The sequence below is a fragment of the Osmerus eperlanus genome, chromosome 10 (assembly GCF_963692335.1).
Source record: "Osmerus eperlanus chromosome 10, fOsmEpe2.1, whole genome shotgun sequence".
NCBI lineage: Eukaryota > Metazoa > Chordata > Actinopteri > Osmeriformes > Osmeridae > Osmerus > Osmerus eperlanus.
Genome location: NC_085027.1, coordinates 10,532,377 through 10,554,708, shown reverse-complemented (window position 1 = coordinate 10,554,708; position 22,332 = coordinate 10,532,377). Strand labels below are relative to the sequence as shown.

At 48.8% G+C, this 22,332-nt stretch overlaps 1 protein-coding gene across 11 annotated transcripts in view; it reads right to left on the bottom strand.

Annotated features, from left to right (window-relative positions):
- Positions 1 to 258: 258 nt before the first annotated feature.
- Positions 259 to 22,332, bottom strand: part of herc1 (HECT and RLD domain containing E3 ubiquitin protein ligase family member 1) — a 46,697-nt gene continuing 24,623 nt past the window's right edge. For 3 of the 11 annotated variants that reach the window (XM_062471760.1, XM_062471766.1, XM_062471767.1), the window contains exons 38-79: positions 21,204 to 21,915; positions 20,684 to 20,954; positions 20,161 to 20,371; positions 19,771 to 19,937; positions 19,484 to 19,600; positions 19,004 to 19,274; positions 18,675 to 18,796; positions 18,097 to 18,323; positions 17,333 to 17,601; positions 17,148 to 17,200; positions 16,755 to 16,955; positions 16,420 to 16,594; positions 15,880 to 16,147; positions 15,482 to 15,695; positions 14,984 to 15,243; positions 14,191 to 14,318; positions 13,724 to 13,860; positions 13,000 to 13,200; positions 12,673 to 12,803; positions 12,271 to 12,488; positions 11,706 to 11,826; positions 11,340 to 11,495; positions 10,902 to 11,003; positions 10,573 to 10,746; positions 9,957 to 10,274; positions 9,749 to 9,814; positions 9,411 to 9,536; positions 9,088 to 9,226; positions 8,641 to 8,822; positions 8,229 to 8,384; positions 7,854 to 7,976; positions 7,599 to 7,701; positions 7,225 to 7,394; positions 6,866 to 7,004; positions 5,920 to 6,089; positions 5,279 to 5,448; positions 4,867 to 5,032; positions 4,546 to 4,622; positions 4,072 to 4,324; positions 2,099 to 2,251; positions 1,521 to 1,826; positions 259 to 1,018 (exon numbers count right to left, since the gene is read on the bottom strand). In XM_062471760.1, the coding sequence (XP_062327744.1) occupies positions 833 to 1,018; positions 1,521 to 1,826; positions 2,099 to 2,251; positions 4,072 to 4,324; positions 4,546 to 4,622; positions 4,867 to 5,032; positions 5,279 to 5,448; positions 5,920 to 6,089; positions 6,866 to 7,004; positions 7,225 to 7,394; positions 7,599 to 7,701; positions 7,854 to 7,976; positions 8,229 to 8,384; positions 8,641 to 8,822; positions 9,088 to 9,226; positions 9,411 to 9,536; positions 9,749 to 9,814; positions 9,957 to 10,274; positions 10,573 to 10,746; positions 10,902 to 11,003; positions 11,340 to 11,495; positions 11,706 to 11,826; positions 12,271 to 12,488; positions 12,673 to 12,803; positions 13,000 to 13,200; positions 13,724 to 13,860; positions 14,191 to 14,318; positions 14,984 to 15,243; positions 15,482 to 15,695; positions 15,880 to 16,147; positions 16,420 to 16,594; positions 16,755 to 16,955; positions 17,148 to 17,200; positions 17,333 to 17,601; positions 18,097 to 18,323; positions 18,675 to 18,796; positions 19,004 to 19,274; positions 19,484 to 19,600; positions 19,771 to 19,937; positions 20,161 to 20,371; positions 20,684 to 20,954; positions 21,204 to 21,915 (7,909 nt within the window). In that variant the 3' untranslated portion in view covers positions 259 to 832. The remainder of the gene's footprint in view (positions 1,019 to 1,520; positions 1,827 to 2,098; positions 2,252 to 4,071; positions 4,325 to 4,545; positions 4,623 to 4,866; positions 5,033 to 5,278; positions 5,449 to 5,919; positions 6,090 to 6,865; positions 7,005 to 7,224; positions 7,395 to 7,598; positions 7,702 to 7,853; positions 7,977 to 8,228; positions 8,385 to 8,640; positions 8,823 to 9,087; positions 9,227 to 9,410; positions 9,537 to 9,748; positions 9,815 to 9,956; positions 10,275 to 10,572; positions 10,747 to 10,901; positions 11,004 to 11,339; positions 11,496 to 11,705; positions 11,827 to 12,270; positions 12,489 to 12,672; positions 12,804 to 12,999; positions 13,201 to 13,723; positions 13,861 to 14,190; positions 14,319 to 14,983; positions 15,244 to 15,481; positions 15,696 to 15,879; positions 16,148 to 16,419; positions 16,595 to 16,754; positions 16,956 to 17,147; positions 17,201 to 17,332; positions 17,602 to 18,096; positions 18,324 to 18,674; positions 18,797 to 19,003; positions 19,275 to 19,483; positions 19,601 to 19,770; positions 19,938 to 20,160; positions 20,372 to 20,683; positions 20,955 to 21,203; positions 21,916 to 22,332) is intronic. The other 8 variants (XM_062471761.1, XM_062471770.1, XM_062471769.1 and 5 more) reach the window with 6 other exon arrangements.

Genomic DNA, 22,332 nt, shown 5'->3' with positions numbered 1-22,332 from the left:
CTCAATACTATTTTGCTACTTTGTAATAACTTTCTGCGGTCAGCGTTTCTGTAAATGAACGAGGGTAAAACCTTTTTTAGACCTGGCTAAATGAAATTTAAGACCTCTGTCCGCTTTTAAGACGTTTTAAGGCCTTAAATTTAAAGTTCATAATTTCTGACTTTTTAAGACCCCGCAGGAACCCTGCTAATGTTCGTCCTATCAACCTTAACTTTTATACAGTCGGTTTGGGTTTCTACCAAAGACACAACAAAAAAAAACATTTTTGAAGCCTTTATTGTGTTTTTTTCTGCTTTAGGAAACTCGGCATAGGCAATTAAAAATTAAAAGAAAATAAATATGGATATTCATGTAAAACATTTTCCTAATGAAGCATTATACATAATGTACAATATTCTTTTCCCCAGGGTTCAATGATTCTATACACATTTCCAAACAAAATAAACGTACAGTACCTCCATGCTAAAAAAAACCTGAAAATAGGATGTGGAGCAATGAAAAAAATAACCAATAATACTCGATGCACTGCTCATGTGGATTTCTGTTCTTGAAACTGCTATAAGAAACCACAAGGTGAAATAAAATACTGAAATTGTAATGTGTCTTGTGAGTACATAAAAGAATGCATTAAATATTGAGTGTCCGGTTCTCATGAATAAGATGCCTCTTTTGCTCAGGAGTTCCTACAATTAGGTAAAGTGATTGTGATGTACCTCTGGGTTCTTGCTGAGTGTTTATTTGCAGTCTGTGAGCAGACAGCATATACCCAGGCTCAGTCTTTCCTACGTAAGCATGTGAGAACAATACGTGTGAATGTGTGTTTGATCGAGATTTAATAATCGGTGTCGGAGCCCTCAGCGTTGTCCACGTTGCGGGAGAGCATGTAGTTGTCCATGTCGATGGAGCGGCAGTTGTTGATGGCATAGCGAAGTCTCTCAGCCATGACGATCTGGCTCGAGTAGGGAGGCAGACGCAGCTGGAAGAAACACGTCTGGGAGGTGGGCAGGCTGTCATACGGCTGGAGGAGGAAGAGCAGAGAAGGTGTGAGTCTTACCTCAGCAGTCAAACACACTACCATGATAAGGTACTTTGACTCCACTGTGTTGCTGTTGCTAGGAAGCTGAAGCAATTGTTCATGAGAAATGGAAACCAAGGCTTTTTTTAAATAAAAAACCTTGCAAGCCTTGCACGCAAACACTAAACTGTAAACGCTGACAAAGGAATGCACTTATTTGGGGTTAACCATTTATGCTAAGAAGGGATGTTTGCATCTAGAAGGGTTTGAATTCAAACAACACAAAAATACTCTTTCCTATTCACAAAAGGGCATTGCTGTTGTTGAATGAAGTTGAGGACTCACAAAAACTTGTTAGGTGTTTAAAATAGGGCTTATGGATGAACAAAGCTGATAACTTATTATTAAAGCGCTCTCTTTTAAAATGATGGACGCCTACAGCTCCACACCCCAACATCAAACAAACCCCCGGCTTTGACTCCACCTCCATAGTTGACCAACTCACCCTGTCCACCTTCATAATCTGGAACCTCTGGGAGATGTCGGCCGTGTTGGCGGGCAGCCTGGAGCGCCCGGAGACGAAGCGCATGAAGAGCACGCGCTCCTCGTTGGAGAACTCATCCAGGGTCTGCCAGAACCACTGCACCAGGGCATGGTGCTCGTCCACCTCGCGGTAACGCACCACCTTCTTCAGCACCTCACAGCAGATCTCCGGCATGCCGCACACCATCTGCTCCAGCTGCTTGGCAGTCAGTAGGGACAACAGAGGCACGGGCACAATCCATGACATGCCCTCGCGCACCGCCGCCACCTAGAGGATGGCAATTTTGGGGCATTATTTCAGATTGCTTTGAAAGGCAAAATATTGTGAAATAGTATGGTTTGGAAGTGTTGAAAGTATGCCTAGATAACATCTTTCCATTGTAATTTTGTTGACCGTAGAAATGATGCATCAGTAAACAGAATGTCTACCTAAGAATTTCTCAATTTAACATTTATTTCTGTTTTTTAATAGCAGTTACACCCCATGTTCACCAGCTAGTAGACCACCATTCTATGAGAGCAGCGCTGTACAGAACTTACTTGTCGATCAATCTCGTGCAGTCTGTACTCTATGGCCCTGTCCACGTACTCCTTCCTGTTAGAGAAGGTGAGTGGGATGCTGTTTCCTCCTGGGATGATGGGCACCATCTTGCCGTCGGCACTTTGACCCACAAAGGAATCCAGAGGAATCATCTAGGGAGGAAAACACAAATCAGGGTTGAGTCAATACATCCACAAATCAGGGTTGAGTCAGTACATCCACAAATCAGGGTTGAGTCAGTACATCCACAAATCAGGGTTGAGTCAGTACATCCACAAATCAGGGTTGAGTCAGTACATCCACAAATCACTAAGCCTAGAGGTCACTACAAAGTTGTTGTATAGCTGGGATTTGATTCATTATTTTTTACATACTCAAATCAAATGAAAATATATACACGTATATCTTGCACAAGGTATTTGTTACTGAGCATGGATAACAATACATTTCCGGGTTGACTTTTTTTCCGGGGTCTGAATGCTCTGACCATCAAATAAGATGAACAAATTACGTTATTTTTAAGAAAGACATGGATTAATTTAATTCTTCGAAACAGACCCGAAATCTAAGAGACTACATGTCTCAGAGCAGTGAATTCACAGTCAGCAGTGTTTCCCCTACCATTATATTAGGGGGGCGCCCCGCCCCCCCCCCCCCAACAGCACATCCCATTTTTTTAAGGTTACCTTTTCTATAAAACAGGTATATAGCTTGCTCTTTTATTAAACAAACTAAATGGCCTTATGTTTTTTATCTTATTTACACGACGGCATGTCATTTCTGTCTCTACATGGTTGCCGTCGCCCCCCCCCACCCCCCCCCAACCCCCCCAAAGCTGTAAACCTAGGGGAAACACTGGTCAGCTATATATGTTGCGGCCATTTTCTAAAACCCTCCCACACAACACAGCCAGGAGAGAAGAAGTGGCACGAGGTAACCATCTCCCATCCTCTCCACACAGACAACAATGCCAGAGCAACAGATGCAGCCCTTTCCTGTCCATCCCTCTCTCTCTCCCTTCCCCTGGCTGAGTTGGCCATAGGGGTATGGCCCAGGGCCAGGCCCCCGGATCCCTTCACAAGGCTGGGATTGAGGCCAAGCCCCCCCCCCCCCCCCCCATTCAGGATATGCTGCATCGACAGAGGCTGTGGTATTCACTGTCGGGTACAGTGCTGGGGTTGTGTGAGGATGTTTGCATAGAGGAGGTGGAGGGGGATTTTTGGGACTGACTGGCTTCCTTTGCGTAAGCCCTGGTTCTGTAGGGGAGCCATGATGGTGCGGGGGAGTTTGTGTGAGGTAGTGTGACTGTGTGTGTGCCTGTGGGAGGTGCTTGTGTGAGAGTGCATGGATGTGTGTACATTTGTGTATGCGATTCGAGCTAGGCGGGCTGGTTATCGTATCAATAACAATCATGTCCAAAAAAGGAGAGAGGAGAGGGGTTTATCAGAGCAAAGTGCAGAACATGGTGTTCCAAGGTTTACAGTCAAATTCAGACATCTAGTCAAAGGCCTGTGCTTACAAAGTCACAGACTGTAATTCAATCAGATCCGCTCAACAGTTTTGAGGATGGAAAATGGTGGCCACAGTCAGAGGAATTTTAAACCGTAAAATGGCTGAGTTCTAGTAGTAGACTGGGACTAGAGCTGCAGTCTTTAAATAAGTACAGAGAAAAAGAGTACTTTGAAGAAAAACTTGGTATAACAATAAAACAGTGCTGGATTTCTTACCAACTAGTTGTAATTCAACCAAAGCACCTCTTTCCGAGGGCGTTAACTGTGTCATGCAGTACCTGCAGTATATCAAATCTTTCTACGTCACAACCTGCTATCTTCTAAAAAATTGCCGGAAGACCCATCCTTAAATCACTCTGCCCATAATCTCCTAGATAAACGATGTAATTCCTCCAGAATTAAAGAATGTGCAAAGATGGCGAAGTTGCAAAGTATTTGTTTTGGTCCCGCCCACAACCCACCTCATGGAAATTGTCCTCGGTGATGCCGCTGTCTTCAATGTGAAGAATGCTGTTGAGCGTCTGCACGTAGAGCAGGTCCACCTCCTCCAGGTCCTCCAGCAGCAGGGGGATGCAGCACAGTTGCTTCCACACCAGCGGGGCCAGGTGCAGGTCCAGGGGCTTCTTGGTGCGGATCGCCACGCCCATCAGGATTCCCAGGAACTTGAACTGGAGCAGATGCTCGTCCAGGCAGGCTGACGGGTTCAGCAGGAACCTGGGGAGGGAAAGGACATGAGCTGGTTCGTTAATTCATAAATGGTAATTGACTACACTTTATTTAGTTTTTATGTGGAAGTCAATTCTACACCTTGTATTTTCTGTTTCACTGGGCCAACCAAAATGGAGTGTTTGTCAACGGTCATGTGTCAAAGGGGTTTAGGTCATTTCCTTCAGTGTTTTAATGTTTTAGACCTTTGGTGGATGTTTGCTCCTCACCTGTCTCTATTGTAGCCCACCTCTGCTGTGGAGTTTGGGGAAGGGATAAGGAGGTCCACCACACCAGTCTCCAGCTCCTACACACACACACACACACACAAAGGGGAAAGGAAAATACACACACACATATGTCAGCTCACAGGACATCCTATACACAGCTGATTAATATTAACAAACGTATCCAACACAGGCTTCAAAATCACTGCCCAAAAGAGTCTATACCATTACTGATCAGTGAAGTATTTATCCCATTTTTTTTTTTCCAAACCCACCAGACTCTTTAGAGAGTGTAGTTCGGTGGGTTCGATCGGTGAGCGTTACCTGGCACATCTCAGTGATGGTGTCGTCAAAGACGCCCCCGGCATCGTCGGCCCCCTCTCCCACCAGCTTCACCTTCCAGGCCCGCGAAGGCAGCCGCAAGTCAGAGGCGTTCAGCTTCACCACCTGCCGGGCGATCTGCACAAAGATGGGCTTGCACTTGCGCCCTCTGGAGATAGAGAGAGAGCGGGAGAAGGAAGGGCAAACACGCAAATCGGTTGGTGTCACAATCGTGAGGTCACTGCTGTTAAGATTTGAACAAATTAATCACTCAGACAAATGCAGAATTCTACTTACTCCTTAGAAAACCTTGAAATGTCAACACATTTATTTGTGTTAATGTTTCTGCACACAAACACATTTAGTTTTGTCATATGCTTGGCCACTCTACATGGACACATGGGGAGCTACTGACCGTGTGGAGATCCTCTTGACGGTAATCTGAGGCCCGTAGTTCTTGCCCTGGACCATGGTCTTCCCTATGGAGCGGACCATGGGCAGGGTGTACACCCTGGGAGCCAGCAGGGGCCTTAGCTGGCCCTGGACGATCCCCCACGTACCAGCATTGTAATGAGAGGTGCAGCTCTGGAACCCAAACGGTATTCAGGTAAGAGGAGTTCAAAGAGTGCATCTTGGTGAGTACGTGTCATTTCTGCAAGAGATCTGTGGCCGGTGGGCGTGTGTGTTGGTGAATGCACTGCAATGTTGGCACGAGATATGTTACTGAGGTGTGTTTGTGTATTTATGTTCGTAAGGGACGCGTGACTGATGTATAAAGTATGGTGTGTGTGTACAGTACCTGGTGTGTGTACAGTATGGTGTGTGTGTACAGTACCTGGTGTGTGTACAGCTGGTGTGTGTACAGTATGGTGTGTGTGTACAGTATGGTGTGTGTGTACAGTATGGTGTGTGTGTACAGTACCTGGTGTGTGTACAGCTGGTATGTGTACAGTATGGTGTGTGTGTACAGTATGGTGTGTGTGTACAGTACCTGGTGTGTGTACAGCTGGTGTGTGTACAGTATGGTGTGTGTACAGTATGGTGTGTGTACAGTACCTGGTTGTTGGGGCTGAGGTTGAGCAGTCTCCAGGAGGAGTACATGAGGTCAGAGAAGTGGTAGAGCAGCCTGAGCCTGGCCCTCACCGCCTCCATGCTGACCTCCTTCAGACAGCTGTACTGGGGGGGCACAGACACAGGCAGGCCCAGCTGCAGGGGCACTGAGGAGCCTGATTATGTCACATTATCACACAGACCATTTTAACGAAGCAAGAAAGAAAAAAAAAAGCCTCTGGGCCATTTCTCTTACATCAAGTTTCCTTTCCTTGGGGTTCAACAACAACCACAATATCCTATTTCACAACAAGCTACATGTTTCTCTATTTGCTGTAGCATTCACTTAAGTCAGTGTCTGGAAACAAGACACCTATTATATAGCAGCTCACTTCATACAGAACACAGTACAATAGACACTCAGTCAATTAAATCTGGCACCGTAAGTGTGTGTTTATAGTTGGCGCAAGGAACGGGTTAAGCGTGTGCATACTGTACAATACTGTATATAGTGTGTCTGTCTGCGAAGGGCCTTAAGTACTGTATGTGAGCATGCGTGTGTACAGTGAACGTGTGGGTTTGTGTACATTTATGGGCATATAGCTGGAGGGACAATGTCGTGTGTGGAATACAATATGTGTATATACTACTGAGAGAGAGCGAGAGAAAGCGAGAATAAGAATGAGTATTTCAGTGTGCGTGTGTGTGCATGTACATACATGGGTATGCATACATGCATATGTGTGAGCATGTGTCTACATGTTTATACAGTATGAGTGTGTTTATATGTGCATGTATATTTGTGTGTTTGTACTGTATATTGGTGCATTTATGTCTGAGTATGTGTGTGAGTGTGTGTGAGTGACTGTCTGTGAGTCTGTGTGAGTGTGTGAGTCTGTGTGTGTGTGTGTGTGTGTGTGTGTGTGTGTGTGTGTGTGTGTGAGTGTGTCACCTGGAGCCCTGGGGGGAACCGACGGAGCGGTCCAGGCTGCGCTGTGGCAGCGGCCAGCAGAGATCTGATGGATGTTCTTGCCCTGCAGGGCACTTGCCAGGGTAGGCTCCCTCACATGGTTGGTGTGACCAAGACCCAACTGGAACACACACACACACCGAAGTATAATACAGTACTGTTACCACACATTAGCTATCAGTGCAGAAGACATAGTATGGTATGGCCATTTATTGTCAAAAGCCGCAACAACAAAATATTGGGCAAAACTGTGAAGGGCATAAAGATTCACATTTTGCAGGTTGTGTATGCCTATACTGTAGTTGTGTATCTGGCTGTGTGTGTGTGTGTCTGGTTGTTACCTGTCCCTCTGAGTTGCTGCCCCAGGTGTAGACGTCTCCTGTGGAGGAGAGCACCAGTGTGTGTTCGGCGCCAACGGCGATGTCCTCGATGAAGACCCCCGACAGAGCCGGCACCTGCTGGGGGCGATTGTGGTTCCGTGCCCACCCCTCGGGCAACCCAATCAGGCGGTCTTAAAATAGAAAACAATAAGCTATGACTGATAAGACATATTTGGGCGGTAAAAACACGAGATTAATTTGGGTATGAAAGAAAAAATATAAACATTTATATAATTTCCGAGACTACTGGAAAGTTTAGAAGTATAAAATTATTCAACAGATGTATACATGTCATTTTTGGTCTGCAGATTTAGTTAAATCGTCTAATAAAATACCTTGGCCGAATGTAAACACATTTCCATCTTTGGTAAGGGCTACAGAGAACTGTGTTCCACAGGCCACTTTTCTGATGCCGATTCCACAGAGGACATCCACCTTCTGTGACACACATGCACACACAAACAAACAGAGAGAGAGAGAAAGTTAAAATGCAAGCCTTGCTATGACTGAACCTCAGCAGCTGTAGAGTTGTAAAACGTTTTTAGGGAAAATAATGCAGAGGTCCAGGCGTCTCGGTCAGTGGTGCAAACCTGAGGTGACGACTTGGCTGTAGAATTCCCCAGACCCAGTTTTCCGTAATCCCCATCTCCGAAGGCCCACACCATCATGCCATCTGCAGAGACTGCTAAGGTGTGATTTAGGCCGCACGCCACCTGTGATGAGAAGACATAATTCCCCAAGTTAAACCAATATGTTTAAGGTGACTTACGGGTAGATCGGTTATTTAATTCAGTAAAGATAGTGTTTGCGAGGCTTTATTAAGTGGTAATAATGAATATGTACCTTCAATTATATTATGTTTTCTATTTCAATGGATCTCAAAGCTTAAGTGGTATCTGCAGTGATTTCCATGACCACAGAGGCATGGTGTAGCCCCGGGCGACAGGCTGTGATTCTCTCTTTACCTGTCCAACTTGGTAGCCCTCCAGGGCAGTGACCTTCTCTGGGAGCTTCTTGTTGGAGGTGTTGCCCAGACCCAGCCTGCCGTAGTCTCCGTTGCCGAAAGAGAATAGCTTTCCGTCTGCAGTAACCACAGCCGAGTGTTTGAACCCACAGGACATCTGGGATAAAGACAAAGATGATGGTAAAAATAAATGAATGATGATAACTTTAACAAATGGTTTAGTGTGGCTTTGCTGAACCAGACAATGTTGTTGTAGGTTTAAATGTGGGCAGTAGGTATGTATTAACTTAATGTCATATAATGTATATCTTCTGCCATGTTATAGCACTTACTTAGTCTTAACTTTGAATATTTTGTCATCTATGTATATCTATATGTACTGTATATATCTATAAGGAGGTGAAACTGCGTACCTGGACGACCTCCTCCCCCTGCAGGGCCTCGATCTGTCTGGGTCGCCGTTGGCGGTCGCTGTTCCCATGGCCTAGCTTGCCGTAGTCTCCATCGCCCCAGCTGAACACCTCGCCGCTCTCGGTCAGGGCCATGGAGTGGCCGTCACTGCCACAGGACGTCACCAGCTGCGTCACAACGAAGCCTGAGAAGGACAGGAACGACGCGAAGGGGTGAAAAGACAGACAGGCGATGACGATCCTCCAATGGTGATACAGTGTAGCATCTATAACCAACCAGCTATTATTTATCATATGAAAAAATAAATGACTGGTGGGAATCAATAACCCAGGCTAAGTTTTCATCCCATCCCATCCATTCTATCTTATTTCAAATTTTTTGATAACCTAAATGCTTTATCTTGATCTGCTCCCGCTAGTATCAAACTCCATTCCTCAGCAGTCCAGTACCTTGCAGGGCTGAGATGACAGTGAGCACGTGCAGGTCGTCTGAGTTGCCCTGCCCTAGGCGGCCATAGCTGCCCTCTCCACAGGCCAACACTGTCCCATTGGCCTGGATGACAAAGGTGCAGTTCTGACCACACACCACCTTAGAAGAAGATGGAGGGGTGGGTAGTGTTTGGAGGTGGGGAGGAATATAGAAAAGGGGAGGGAAACATTTTCACAAACCTACACAATCTTCATACCCTGACCAGAGTTGTAAATTGGGAACAAAAGCCATACCATAGCAGGGATATGAATGTATTCACACATGCTGGTGTGTCTGTGTGTACCTGTTGTGCCTGAGAGAAAGATGGAGCCGTGGTTGGCACCAAGATGTTTCTGCCTGCCTCTGCCAGCTGGCCGTGGCGCCCAGCTCCCCACAGAAACACGTCACACTTCCCTCCCAAGTGCCAGTCCTTGTTGCCATGCAACAAACAAACAAGTACACAAGAGGTCAACAATGACATTGTCTCCCTCCCTGTCAAGGAATGGGCTACAGCCATTACATGAGCTTAAAATGCCATTGCATAAGCAGAAAATTCCATTCCAAAATCAATTCAAAAGAATTTTACAAAAAAAAACTAAATACAAAAATAAAATGTTAAACAATAAGTCCTTTATAGCTCACCTCTGGTCTGAATGTGGCCCAAGACATGATCTGCTCATCCAAACCAGATACCCATTTACTGTTATCCTGTGAAGAGAGGACAATAAAATGACCATACATACTACCACACAGACACACCATTCCCCCAGTGTGCACCCCACCAAGCACAATTACAGATGGTTAACATAGTGTCTGCGGGGGACTAGGAAGGGTTTACAGCAACACTCACCATGAGCAGGGCCATCTCCTCCTTGGGCACGGGCTCCAGGTCAGGCACAGCAAAGGAGTCGGGGAAGGTGGCGCCGCGTGCAAGCGCCTCCGCTGCCTTCACCGTGGTGGAGAAGCAGTCCAGCCACGCCCACTCAGTGGAGCTCCAGCTAGCAGCGGAAGAGGAGGAGGTGGTGCCAGGCTCGGGGGGGCAGCGGCGCAGGTGGGGGGGCACGGGGGCTCGGCACAGGAGCTGGTCCAGGTGGAGCCCCACGGCCAGTGAGGCCAGGCACTGCATATAGGGGCTGTGGACCAGCTGCTCCCCGCACACCACATGGGGCTAGGGGGGACAGAGGAGAGAGAGACAGAGAAAGCGAGAGAGAGAGAGAGAGAGAGAGAGAGAGAGAGAGAGAGAGAGAGAGAGAGAGAGAGAGAGAGAGAGAGGGGCAGAGAGAAACAGAGATTAGATTTGGAAGTGGGTATTGGTCCCAGGTATGGCAGCAGTGTCACACAACTACAAACTGGTGAGAAAGAAAAGTTATTTCTCCTGTAAAATAGTCTTTGTGCATCATGTTGTATGATACAGGAATTGAGTATAAGCCATTTGATCTGGTTACAAAAAAATAAGTAATCCCTACCTTCTCATAGGTGTATTGTTCCTGAAGCATAATTGGAAGACCCTCCAGAAAGGCCCTCATGCAGGGTGCCATGTTCAATCCCACAACCCCCTGCTTCTTGAGGGAGGTCCGACAGGTGGCCAGCACATGGTTGGAAGAAACGAAGTCTGTGGTGCAGTTTACCACCAGCACATCCTGACAAAGAGGAAGAAGAATTACTCTTAATAAGCTGTAAAGCTATGGCTTTTAAAAGACTGTAAACACTCTTTATGTTTAAACTGAATAGACATGCGAGAAGTCAGAAGTAGTCATTTTCAGTGCGTATAAGGTTAGTTAGTGAGCTGGCTCACCTTTGACCTATTGGAGCAGATGGCGACGCCCACATCTGGGATCCAGACCATGTTCTGGATGGCTCCGGAACCGGCTACTATTGTCTGGAGCACTGAGCCATCCTGTGTCCCACACACACACACACACACAGATGTAAACACTCACAGTCAATGACGTGACTGAGAATGTATTTTGTTACACTGTAAACAGAAGCACTCTCAAAAAGTAGTTTTATGTTTATTGAGTGACAAGTTAAAAAAATCGGAGTATTTCTTCTTGTTTTCACACATTCAGCAATCTGTATAAATGTTGTAAAAAAGTACATCTACAAAGTATTGTAGCTCTAGGTGTGTCTCCACCTTGTGTGTGTGCAGCAAATGTGTGTGTGATTATTGTAGACATATGCTATAAATGTGTGTGCGGAAAGTGTGTGTGTGTGTGTATGTGTGTATAATCACCCGTAGCGACCAGATGTTCATGAGGCCGCCCACCCCTCCAGATGCCAGCGCCAGACCGTCGGGGCTGAAGGCCAGGGTCCTGACCGGGGTGATGTGACCTTTCAGCTGGAACACACACACCACGCCCTCTGAGCCCCTGGACCGCCTGGAGCACTGCTGTGGAGAGGAACACACAGACAGGTGGGCGTGGAGAAGACGTCTGCGGTTTAGGAATTGTTTATGACGTTACAGAACCAGAAATGTCGCTTTTCAAGGGGATCAGGGCTTGAGGAAAGGAAACCGGCGGTTCGTGCTCCTAACCCATGTCCTGGCAAACACTGAAGTGTGTGTGCATGAGTGGGTGAGGGGTGGGTTCTGCTTCAGTACCTTGAGTTTGGCTTTCGGTTCGTTCTCCCAACATCCTTCAGAGCCGGAAGAGGAGAATTCTGGGAAGCTGGAGGCGTCTTGAGGTACAGTCCAGACTGAGACTAGACCGTTCTGGCAACATCTGAAACCCACACAAACATACAATTTAATACAAAATTGAGGACAGAGTTTTTCTATGGAATTGTATCTGGTCTGGCTCAAAGGTTGAACTGGAGTCAGCATTATGTCAGTGTTGGCAAAAGACTGACCTTGCTCTATAAATTGGGTGTTAAGAGTGGAGTAAACAACGCAAAGTTAAAACTTTCTGTAATTTCACATTTCACACTTTCCATAAACTTCAATCAAAAATGTTAATTCAGGCACACATACTAGTCTTCTAAACCCCCTTTTTTATTTTCTTAGATTTCACCATATAATTAATGTTTTCGGTCGAATGAGGATGTTCTTTTATCAAACTGTCATGACGTGTCTTGACATGGCAAAACAGAACACAATACACAGTGAATAGTGGTATACTGTTCAAAAGCTGTACAAGAGTGAAGTAGATCGTGGTGGGTGTACGTACGTGGCCAGCATGCTGCAGGGTTTGGAGCCGTGGCCAGGAAGGCTGCACCAGGCCAGGCCGTTGACCAGCGCAGGGTGGGGGAGGCTCTGCAGACAGCGCCAGCCAGACCCAGACCCGGTGCCCGAGCTCTGACTGGCCCACAGCTTCACAGTCTCCTCTTTGGCACAGGTCAGCAGCAGCTGCCCACTAGGGTCCCACTTCATACTGGTGATGGACTCCTGGAATATATGAGGTAATGGCTTTTAGGGCTTCGGTTGGTTGGCCTTTTTGCAAGAAGTTGAAAGTAGCGTTCAACAAACATTGTTGAAATCAGTGACTATTAGGGTCATGGATAGGAAGGAGTTAGACCTTGATAAAAATGATGGTGATTAAAACAATAAATCATTGGGTCACTAAGTTTACCTTATGTGCATCAATAACCATAATAGCTCCTTTTTCCAGAGGCTCTTTGGTTCCAATTAGCAGCTTTCCGTCGGCATAGCCCACAGCATAGGGCTTGTCCTCGCTGTACCAGGCTATATGCATCACAGCCACTGTAGAAGAATAGAAAGATGTTCATGCACGTGTACCAAGGTCACGCAATCCTTACTGCTAGGACTTACGGGTCAGGGAAAAAAAAACACGTGCGCACACATATCTCTCTCTTATGCACACGGAATGACACACATCTCCCCCTACATACACACACACACGCTCCCATTTATACACACGCACAACACAGCCACTCACCATCCTTCCTGTAGCAGTGCTCCAGCTCAGTGCGGTGCATCGTGGAGGAATCCAGCACCTCAATGAGGCCCAGGGAACCGTCCATGCGGCCCACCAGCAGCAGGTCTCTGGGCTCGCCGCTCCACAGGGACACGGCCTCGCCCTCCGGCCACGCCAGGGCCGACACCCAGTGGGGCTGCACGTCCAGAAGGCCCTTCCCCCCTGTGACAGATGACGAAACCAAGAGACACAAAGTCAAAAGGGATTTTTATTCTTTAGCTCTGAAGAGTTGGCGCTTCGCAAAAGGGTATTGTTTCATAGACACGTGCTGTGGTAGAGTTTGACGCGTGCTTGATGATCATAAAAATTCAACAAGAATTTCATTGTTGTCTTGCACACAGGAGGCTATTGAACATGTCCAAGGACAGATGGTGTTGGCTGCAGGGCGTTTGGATGCTGGGTATGATTGGGAGGTTTGCCCAGCCCTGAGGCTCATGAATTGTTAATGCATGATATGAAATGTTAATACCTTTCCATTCACATAAGACCTCACACTGCTAACAATCTGATGCCAGTTAGCTTAGTAAAAATAGAGGGTACGGTTTTTGCGCTGTTAGAAGTAAAAAGTTTCTCAATCCACTCAATATGGTCTTGGCATTTGGCGTCCAATGCCAAATCGGCAGTATAATGCCTTAATGTGAGAGCGAGGGTGTACCATTTGGTCCTGTGGTTTTGAAAGCCTTACCGTTGACTTGCCAGATGTTGACCATTTTCTCCATGGCAGCAGCAAGATATTGGCCGGTGACACTCCAGGCCACAGGAGAAAGACTGGGGTCGCCAGGAGAGCCCAGGTTAGCCATGCCATCCTCAGAAGAACTCTCGCTGGTGACAGAAAAACTCAAAATAAACGGAAAGGTGGCAGAGAGGCAAGAAAGGAAGAGACGACACCCACACAGAACATTCCTAGAGGACAGATCCAGTAACATGTAGTGAGAGACAAAACAACCTTGAAGAGACATAACATCCAGTACAAGAGGAGAGAGCACCCACACCCACGGCAGAGACATCAACAAAACTATAATGATGTGTGTGGGTGAAAAGGAGAGGGGTTGATGGGGAAACAGACAGGCTGTGGTGGAACACGTAGTCATGTGTGTAGGAGCTCTAAGAAGAAGGCCCTCAGGTTTGATGCCTGGCAACATGAGCGCTTACGTTTTATTGAAGATGCAGGTCTGCTGAAGGGTGTACTGGTTTTTGGTCACATTCCACATTCTGACTGTTCCATCATTTCCACTTGTGGCCAACAGGCCTTTTTTACTGCACCAACTGCACGTGATAACCTGATATGAAAAAATATAAAAAACGTGATAAAAATATTTTCCCCAAAAGCATAGATTTATAAAACATAGCTGCTGATTACATGCAACTTCTGAAGTTCAGACCCTGTCTGAAGTTTTTCTTTAGACCCTCACCCCAGGGGTTAGCCAGCTGTGGATGAAGACACTGTCAGTGCTCATGAGTCTGAAGGACACTCGACAATGCTATCTCCCAGGAGTGAGGCCAGACTCATTTAAGCATTAACAGATGGACAGTTGCTCCGGAGGCAACATTTCATTAATGAAAGGAGTGTGTTCCAGATTGGGTATGAATGAAAAGATAGTATCTTCCCAAGAAGCAGGAGACAAAATGTCAAGGATGGATGAGGCTACTCAACTGTCGGGTTTTATGTTCAAGGGGGGTGTTACAGAAAGGGTTGGATAACCTCGAGACAGATAGAAAACACTTCTTTCTTCAAGGTTCTCTAGCCACCCTGCCCTAACAGCAACTAGCTACGCTGTACTTGTACCTCATTAGTAGACACATTACAGGCTTGTTTTGAATATATATATATCGACCTATAGAAATAGCAACATCACTTACACTTCATTAACAAGTATGGTGGCTCTGGAGAAGCCAAGTTTGTAAAAGAAAGTTAGTCCTCCGAATGCCCCACCCCCCCACTCACCCTGCTCTGGTGGGCCTCCAGCTTGACCATGGAGCACTTGCGCAGGTCCCCTGCCATGTCGGCGAAGGTCTGTGGGCGGCTCTGGTTGTCACGGTCGTGTGCGGCCAGTGTGCGGACCAGCTGCTGAGCTGCCCACTGGCGGTGCTGTGAGGAGAGCCTGGAGGACAGGCAGCAGGCCGCCAGGGCGTTGGCCAGCTCCAGAGCTCCTACAGCGGAGGGGTTATAGGAAGGATGGGCATACAAATGCGCAATTAGACCTGCTTGAGCGAAAACAAGGTGACAAGGATGCCCGGTGAGAGAGAGAGAGAAAAACGAGGGGGAAAGAGACAGAAATATAAATCATAGCAAAAGCATGAAACGGCAAAGGCAACAATGGGAGTGTCAATACAGTGATGAGATGGCAAGTCATGTTTTGATTAGAAGAATTGATGTCCCAATCATAGAGCACATAAAATGACAAAGACTATCATGATGTGAGCCACCATCAATACTACAAACCTCTTTTCTCAATGTCTGCCTTGTCATAGTTTGGTCTCAGTCTCGCCCCTTTGTCAGCCAGGAGGGCCACTAAAGCTTGGGTGACCACAAAGTTAGGTGAGGTCACAAGCTTGTTCTCCTCTGCCACCCCCCGCAGGAAGCTGGGAAGGAACTTTCTTTGGATGGGGTCATCCACTGTGGTCAGGTTCATCCCTGTGGCGGCGGCGATCAGGTTCTAAACACGAATGAACACGCATACGGTTCATTTATAGACGACAGAAAGACTTGTCAAGACTTGCCTCCGTTGGTGCTATGAATTTGATTAGATTATTTTTATTCATGGGAGTTTAGTTCCAAATTCTATACCAAAAAGTTGGACCAAAAGTTTTTCTACTGATGGTGCGTTTCGATAATGTTACCTGAGTGCAGAGCTGAACCAGAAGCTTGGCAGCGTGGGGGCTGTTGGAGGCCAAGCAGCCCACAGCTGTGCTGAGGTAAGCCAGGCATGAAATGGGCTTGCTGGCCTTGATGGCCCCGCGCGGGCGCTCCAGACCCCCGCCACCCGACGCGGGGCTGGTGGAGAGACCGGCTCTGCCCGCTGCAGCCAGGCACATGAGTCTGACCAGGGTCCTGATGTCGGTCAGGCCCAGAGACTCCAGACCGGCTGCTAGGCTGCAGCTGGAACCACTGAGACACACAGAGACACACTTCTAAATCATCGCATGCACAGGTTCCTATAATTACACCCACTTGACTGTTTCATCAGTAAATGCGAGGGAGATTTTACTCCCATAAGAGCTGCACATTGAACCCACACATTCACCGCCTCCTGACTGTGACTAACGTCTCTCCAACAGTAAACTTCAGTGAACAGAAATCAAGTATATCAAACCATGAGTTTGATACAGTGTTTTATGCTAACGTGGTTTGTTCTGTGGCATAACAGTGTTTTCTTCTACCTGACGGAGAGGAGGGAGAGGGCTCTCATGACCATGGTCCTGGCCAGGAGCACCTGGGCTGCAGACGTCACCCTCCTCAGGGCCACGACACGGTCGTGGGGGTTCTGCAGGGCGGCCGCCTGCTCGCCCAAGGTCACCCGGCCCGACGAGCCCTTTTCCACTGAGCCGTGATATCCTGCACACACACATTCAACTACACGCTTAAATAAATACATTTCGACAAACACACATCTACTGATCCACTCCATGCCACAATGCAACTAACTAAACTAAAAGCAGGTCTTTGAACGGTACACAATGACTGTCTGACAACAGGAATAGCCCCTTATCCCTACCTATCTGCAGCAATGTCTCCTCCATGCTGTTGGTGGCCGTCACCATGGCGACCGAGGCTCCGAGGGGGTCGCTGTCGGGGAACTGCACGGCCTCGGGGACCACCCTGCGCTCGCTCAGGCCCAGAGGGCCGGCCAGGAGCTCAAACTCCTCCTCCCCGGTCAGCTTCTCATCCTCATCCACGTCCAGCATGTCCCAGTCCTCTGCACACACACACACACACACACACACACACGTTGTTACACACACACACACACACACACACACACGTTGTTACACACACACACACACGTTGTTACACACACACACACACGTTGTTACACACACACACACACGTTGTTACACACACACACACACACGTGGAATGTACTGGCGATTCATCTTTGTTTGCTTACCCTCATAAACGCTGTCTTGCTTTCCTAGCAGGTCGGGAGCTTGCCCTTTATATCTGAATAGGTAACAAAAAATGAAGTCATGAAATAAATTGCATCTGTTATGAACACCTGATTAGCATTTTAGGGCTCCATTCATTCAAGGAATGTTTGAATCCAGTCAGTTTCAGAATGGAGCCTCTCCTCACCTCTCCAAGACAGGGACTTTGGCCTTGCTCTTGACAGCCAGGTATTTTTCTCGGCAGCTGCCACACAGCAGATAGTACGGGTTGCCGCTGCCACACTCGCCGCCGAACCAGCCGTCCACGTACGAGCCGTTGCTGCGGTAACCCTGGCGGTTGGCGCTGCGCCCGCAGCCAGGGTGGGTCTTCTTCATGTGCTGGTTGAAGTTGGCCACGCTGGCCTCGCACAGCTCACACGCCACCACCTCATCACGCTCCTCCGTCTCACACACGTGCTGGGTGGGGGAGGGGCAACCGGGCACACACACATGCGAGGACAGATACACACATCCAGACAGAAACACAGTGGGTTAGTACAGTAGAGTGTATAACGTAGTCAATTTGAGGAGGAAGTTGAGAGAATGTGTGATAGCGTAGCATGGTAAATGGCCGGCGTTGTGTTAACCAGTGAGTTGTCCACACATCCCAACATGTCGACTATCTGGTTCAAGGTTCCAAACCCCCATTGAAATCCCAATTCACTCATTCAATTCTGATCACGTGCAAACATGAAGCAGTTAGAGGCATTCCACATTATTCTCGAATTAGTGTTTTTGAGTGAGTGAGTGAATTAGTATGTTCCCGAGAATTACTTTCTCCATCGCCTTTAATGGATCTAGTACAGTGCACGCTTGGTCCAAATTAGCAGTAAGTTAGTGGCAAGTAAGACAGTGAATTAAAGGGGAGGGGTTAAGCGGTAGAAAAGCGCCCCTCGCTGCGCTCGAACACACCCATGTTGGCCAATCCAATACCTCCGGGATCCACATTCCCAGAATGTCGGTGTCGCTGGCCAGGTCCTGGCCGAACATGGCCTCCATGGTCTCCTCATCCAGGTCCATCTCCAGCTCCTCATCCAGGTTGAAGTCGTACAGGGCCCCTGGGTCCTGCTGATGCTGCAGCCCTGAGCCCTCACGCCGAGACTGGCTCCTGTGGGCCTGCACTGAGCGGTACAGACCGGCTAGGAGAGAGGAGACAGAGAGAGGAGGCAGAGGAGAAAGAGGAGGCAGAGAGGAGGCAGAGGGGAGAAAGAGAGAGGAGAAAGAGGAGGCAGAGAGAGAAGGCAGAGAGGAGGCAGAGAGAGGAGGCAGAGAGAGAAGGCAGAGAGAGGAGGCAAAGAGAGGAGGCAGAGAGAGGAGGCAGAGAGAGGAGGCAGAGAGAGGAGGCAGAGAGAGGAGAGAGATGAAACAGAAAGAGGAAGAAGGAGATGGAGAGGAGGGAAAGATTTTCAGACCAGCCAAGGTTTCCAGTTGTGGTGGATGAGTTTTTGATTGAGCGAGTAAGAACACTGCATGCCAGGCGTGTTTCTCACCAGCGCGGGCCAGCAGTGTGCGAGCGGCCAGGTCGAAGCGGTGTTTCCTGCTGACTGCAGAGCGGCCCCTGGGAGCAGGCCCACTGGAGGCCGAGGCGCTGTCCTGGTCCAGACCCTCAGGACTTCAAACACACAACATACACACTAAATAAAAAACACTGTCCCCTTCCAAAAACGTACAGACCATTTCTTCTAAAGGGGGAACAAATTCTAAGCGTACCAATTCAAATAGGTCAAAAGCAACCCAATAACATACATACAAAATAAATGTATCTATCAGTTAAACTTTTTATATTTAACTTGATGTTCCCACTGAAATGGTCTCCTACCTCTCGCTGAAGCCCTCCTCCATCTCAGCAGCGTCAGCGTTGGGGATTTCTCCAGGGGAGAGCAGGTAGGAGCTCCTGTCCAGGGACTTCCCCCCCCCTCCCCCTCCCCCTCCCCCTCCCCCTCCTCCTCCTCCAGAGGCCCCGGGGCAGGAGGACGGGTCGAACCCTCCTCGTCCGGGGTGGAGATCCTCATCCTCCTCGGTGCCTGGGTGTTCTATCATCCACATGGCCAGCACCGTGATGTTCTGGGCGTCTGCCTCGCCGCGGGCACCTGGGAAGTGGAATTCGACACTTACGCTACTTATGTCAGTAGGCCCCTCCACGAGTCAATGCGGTATGCTACTGAGGTGTCCTTAAAAGTGCAGGCTGTTGCATTGTTATTCCACGCTTCCTGTTGTTCCCATTGTTATTCCGTAACATATCTGTTATTCTATACTATGGCTAGTACTGAACAAAGTTGTCTTGTTGTGTTCTGCTAACCTGTCGCCTCCAGGGCCTTGGTGATCTGCCGCAGGGAGAAGCCCATCTCCAGCAGGGGCACAGCGATAGCAGGAGGGGGAGGGGAGGTGGACAGTCTGCTGCTGGGGTCGGACAGGGCTGGAAGGACAAGGCAAGACGGTTAGAACAAGATTAGCACCACAAATGCACGTACAGTATACTTGCATGCCATTTTCAAGTTCATGTGGGATTAATAGCATGTTTGGGGTAAATGTATATGTGTGTGTGTGTGGTGTAGTATGGAGGTGCACGGTGAGGCTGGTACGTACAGATACCTGTCCTGTTAGCCGGCCTGGAAGGCTGGGAGCCGGGGGAGGTAAGGCTCTGTCTGCGGCCCACCTCATCGCAGGGGGAGGTGGGGAGAGAGGAGACCGGGGGGGTCTGAGCACGGCGAGTCGGTAGCAACGTGGTGGTTGGGTAGCTGGAGAACATTTGCCTGTAACATAAACAAGTGGAATATGGTGATGTAACCTACCCTTTCTATTGTGGTTGAATAAGGACATGTATTATTCATTTATTATTAATAAGTCATTTGGATATACGTGTTAACCTGTATTTGCACATGTATGGAATAAAATAGTATACACGTGTTTATACACACTTGTGGTGTGTTGTAAGTGTGTGTATGCGTGTGTGTACGTGTGTGTGTCTATCCAGACCTGAGCAGGCTGAGGGGCATGACCCCGGGTGACTCGGAGGCGGGCACGGTCTCTGTGTCTGTGACCGGGGTGGTGGCGGTGGTGGTGTCCTCCAGGGACGAGCTCATGAAGGAGGTTGTGCTGGAGGCAGAGGGGCTGGTGGTGACGGGCGTCTGGGCCAGCATCTCGCCGCCCTCCGTCTCCCCCTCACACTCTGGGTCGGATTTGACACCTGGGTATGGGCCAGTAGAACAAGTCAGTTTGGGCCCAAACGCAAATATTTACAACGCACATTTTTACGGTATGTTATAAAACTTGGTGGGGTGCACTGGTGATCCTGCCACAATTTCGAAGCTTGTTTTAAACCACAATTAAATAAACCACAGGGTACATTATACGCTTTGCCAAGTATATTTCTGATTCATTGTGGAGTAAATACAACAGCAAATACGACAGCCGCTTAGGTCATCTGATGCAAGAGAAAAGAGGAGAGGCCCGCCAGCCCTTCATGGTGGCATGGCCCCCCCTCCAGGCTGAGTCTCACCAGGCTTGCCCGCGCTGGGCACCTCCAGCAGCCCGTTCACCACCAGCTTGTAGATCATGGCCTGTGCCCTCTCCAGGTCCACCAGGCCCAGCGCCCGCTTGATGGGCGAGCGCATCACTGCCCGCTTCACCATGTGGCGCATTAGAAACTGCAACGCCGCCCGCATCTCCACCTCTTCCTGGCACACTGGTGAAGCAGTGCTGGCCGTGCCGGCGCCGGCACCTGCGTTGAGGTCGGCGTTGTGGCCGCTCGGAGCGGCTTCTGGGACGACCTTTTCGAGAAGAAAATCACCCCTGATAAATGAACTGACCATGATCAACACCAAGATGTTTGGGGTTATTAGCATCAAAACATACATAGGCAACCTTTCTGGTGTCATTTCGTTTGCCCCCATTTCCATTCCACCCTCTTGATAGATTAACACAGGTCCATAAATACTAAAGGGTCTGTAAATTGTGTTGTTTCTTTCAAATGACAACAAACACTGGATTGTGATTAGAAGGAAGAGTGAGAGTCCTACCTTGGGGATGAGCAGCAGCTCAGCGTATTTGCTGCAGCTGAGCAGGGCGCTCAGGGCCTTCATGGCCCCCAGGTAGAGGTAGGACAGCTGCACGGCGTGGATCTCACTCTGGGTGGCGGCGCTCGACGAGGGCGACGGCTCGTGGCTGCGTGTGCCGTGCTCATGGCCCCTCTTCCGGTTGCCCTCTGCCGGCGTCTGAGGGGCAGGGAACACAGCGCCTGTACCAGCGCTGCCTCCCCCTCCTCCCCCTCCTCCTCCTCGCTCCCCTGCCTGCTGCTGCTGCTGCTGCTGCTGGGAGTCCAGGGCGTAAGACGAGATCTCGCTCTCGGATTTCGAGTTTGGGGTGGCGTGCGCTTTGACCTCGTCCAGGCTGTGGGACACACGGAGGTCGGAAGCAGCGGCCGCGGTCGTCACGGCGACGGCAGCATCCTTCTGCTCCGCTTTGTGTTGCCCCTCCGTCTCGCCGGGCATCTTGTTCGCGGCGTCTTCGCTGGCGGTGGGGGCCGAGTCGTGAGCGCCGGCGCCACGGTGCTTCTTGTCGTGGCGCCTGGCGCCCAGCTTGGCGGCGTCCTCGTGGATGCTGGTCAGGTAGGTGAGGTCCAGCAGGAGGGAGGCGGTCAGGCCGCGGAAGCGCGCCACGTCGAAGGGGAGGGGCTCGCACGGCTCCAGGTTGTACAGCGGCGTGTCACTAGGCGACCAAAAAGTTGGGAAGCTTTAATCAAGATCAGAGTGAGAAAGAAACACAGGAGAAACACAAAGTGAGGGAAAAGGACAGGAGGAGAGGAAAAGAGACCGTGCGTAGAGGACTGGTCGAGGGAGAGGTGGATAGATGAGAATGGAAACAAAACTGATGAGCTACCAATGCTAGATGAATCATGAACATCAGGAAACTAAAAAAGGTTCAACTGGCATCAGCAGGATGATATCATGTATCATGGAGATGAGTATGGGTGATGGTAGGAAGACTGACAAAGGGTTGAGAAATAAGGCTAAAGCAAAGCAGTGCATTAGATCAACATTAGTCCAACAGATCACATTCAGCACCCTAACTCTCACTGCATTTCGTTCAAGCAGTCATATTTAGAACAAGCCATGACATACAGATTAACCAGCACTTTGAGAAGGCTAA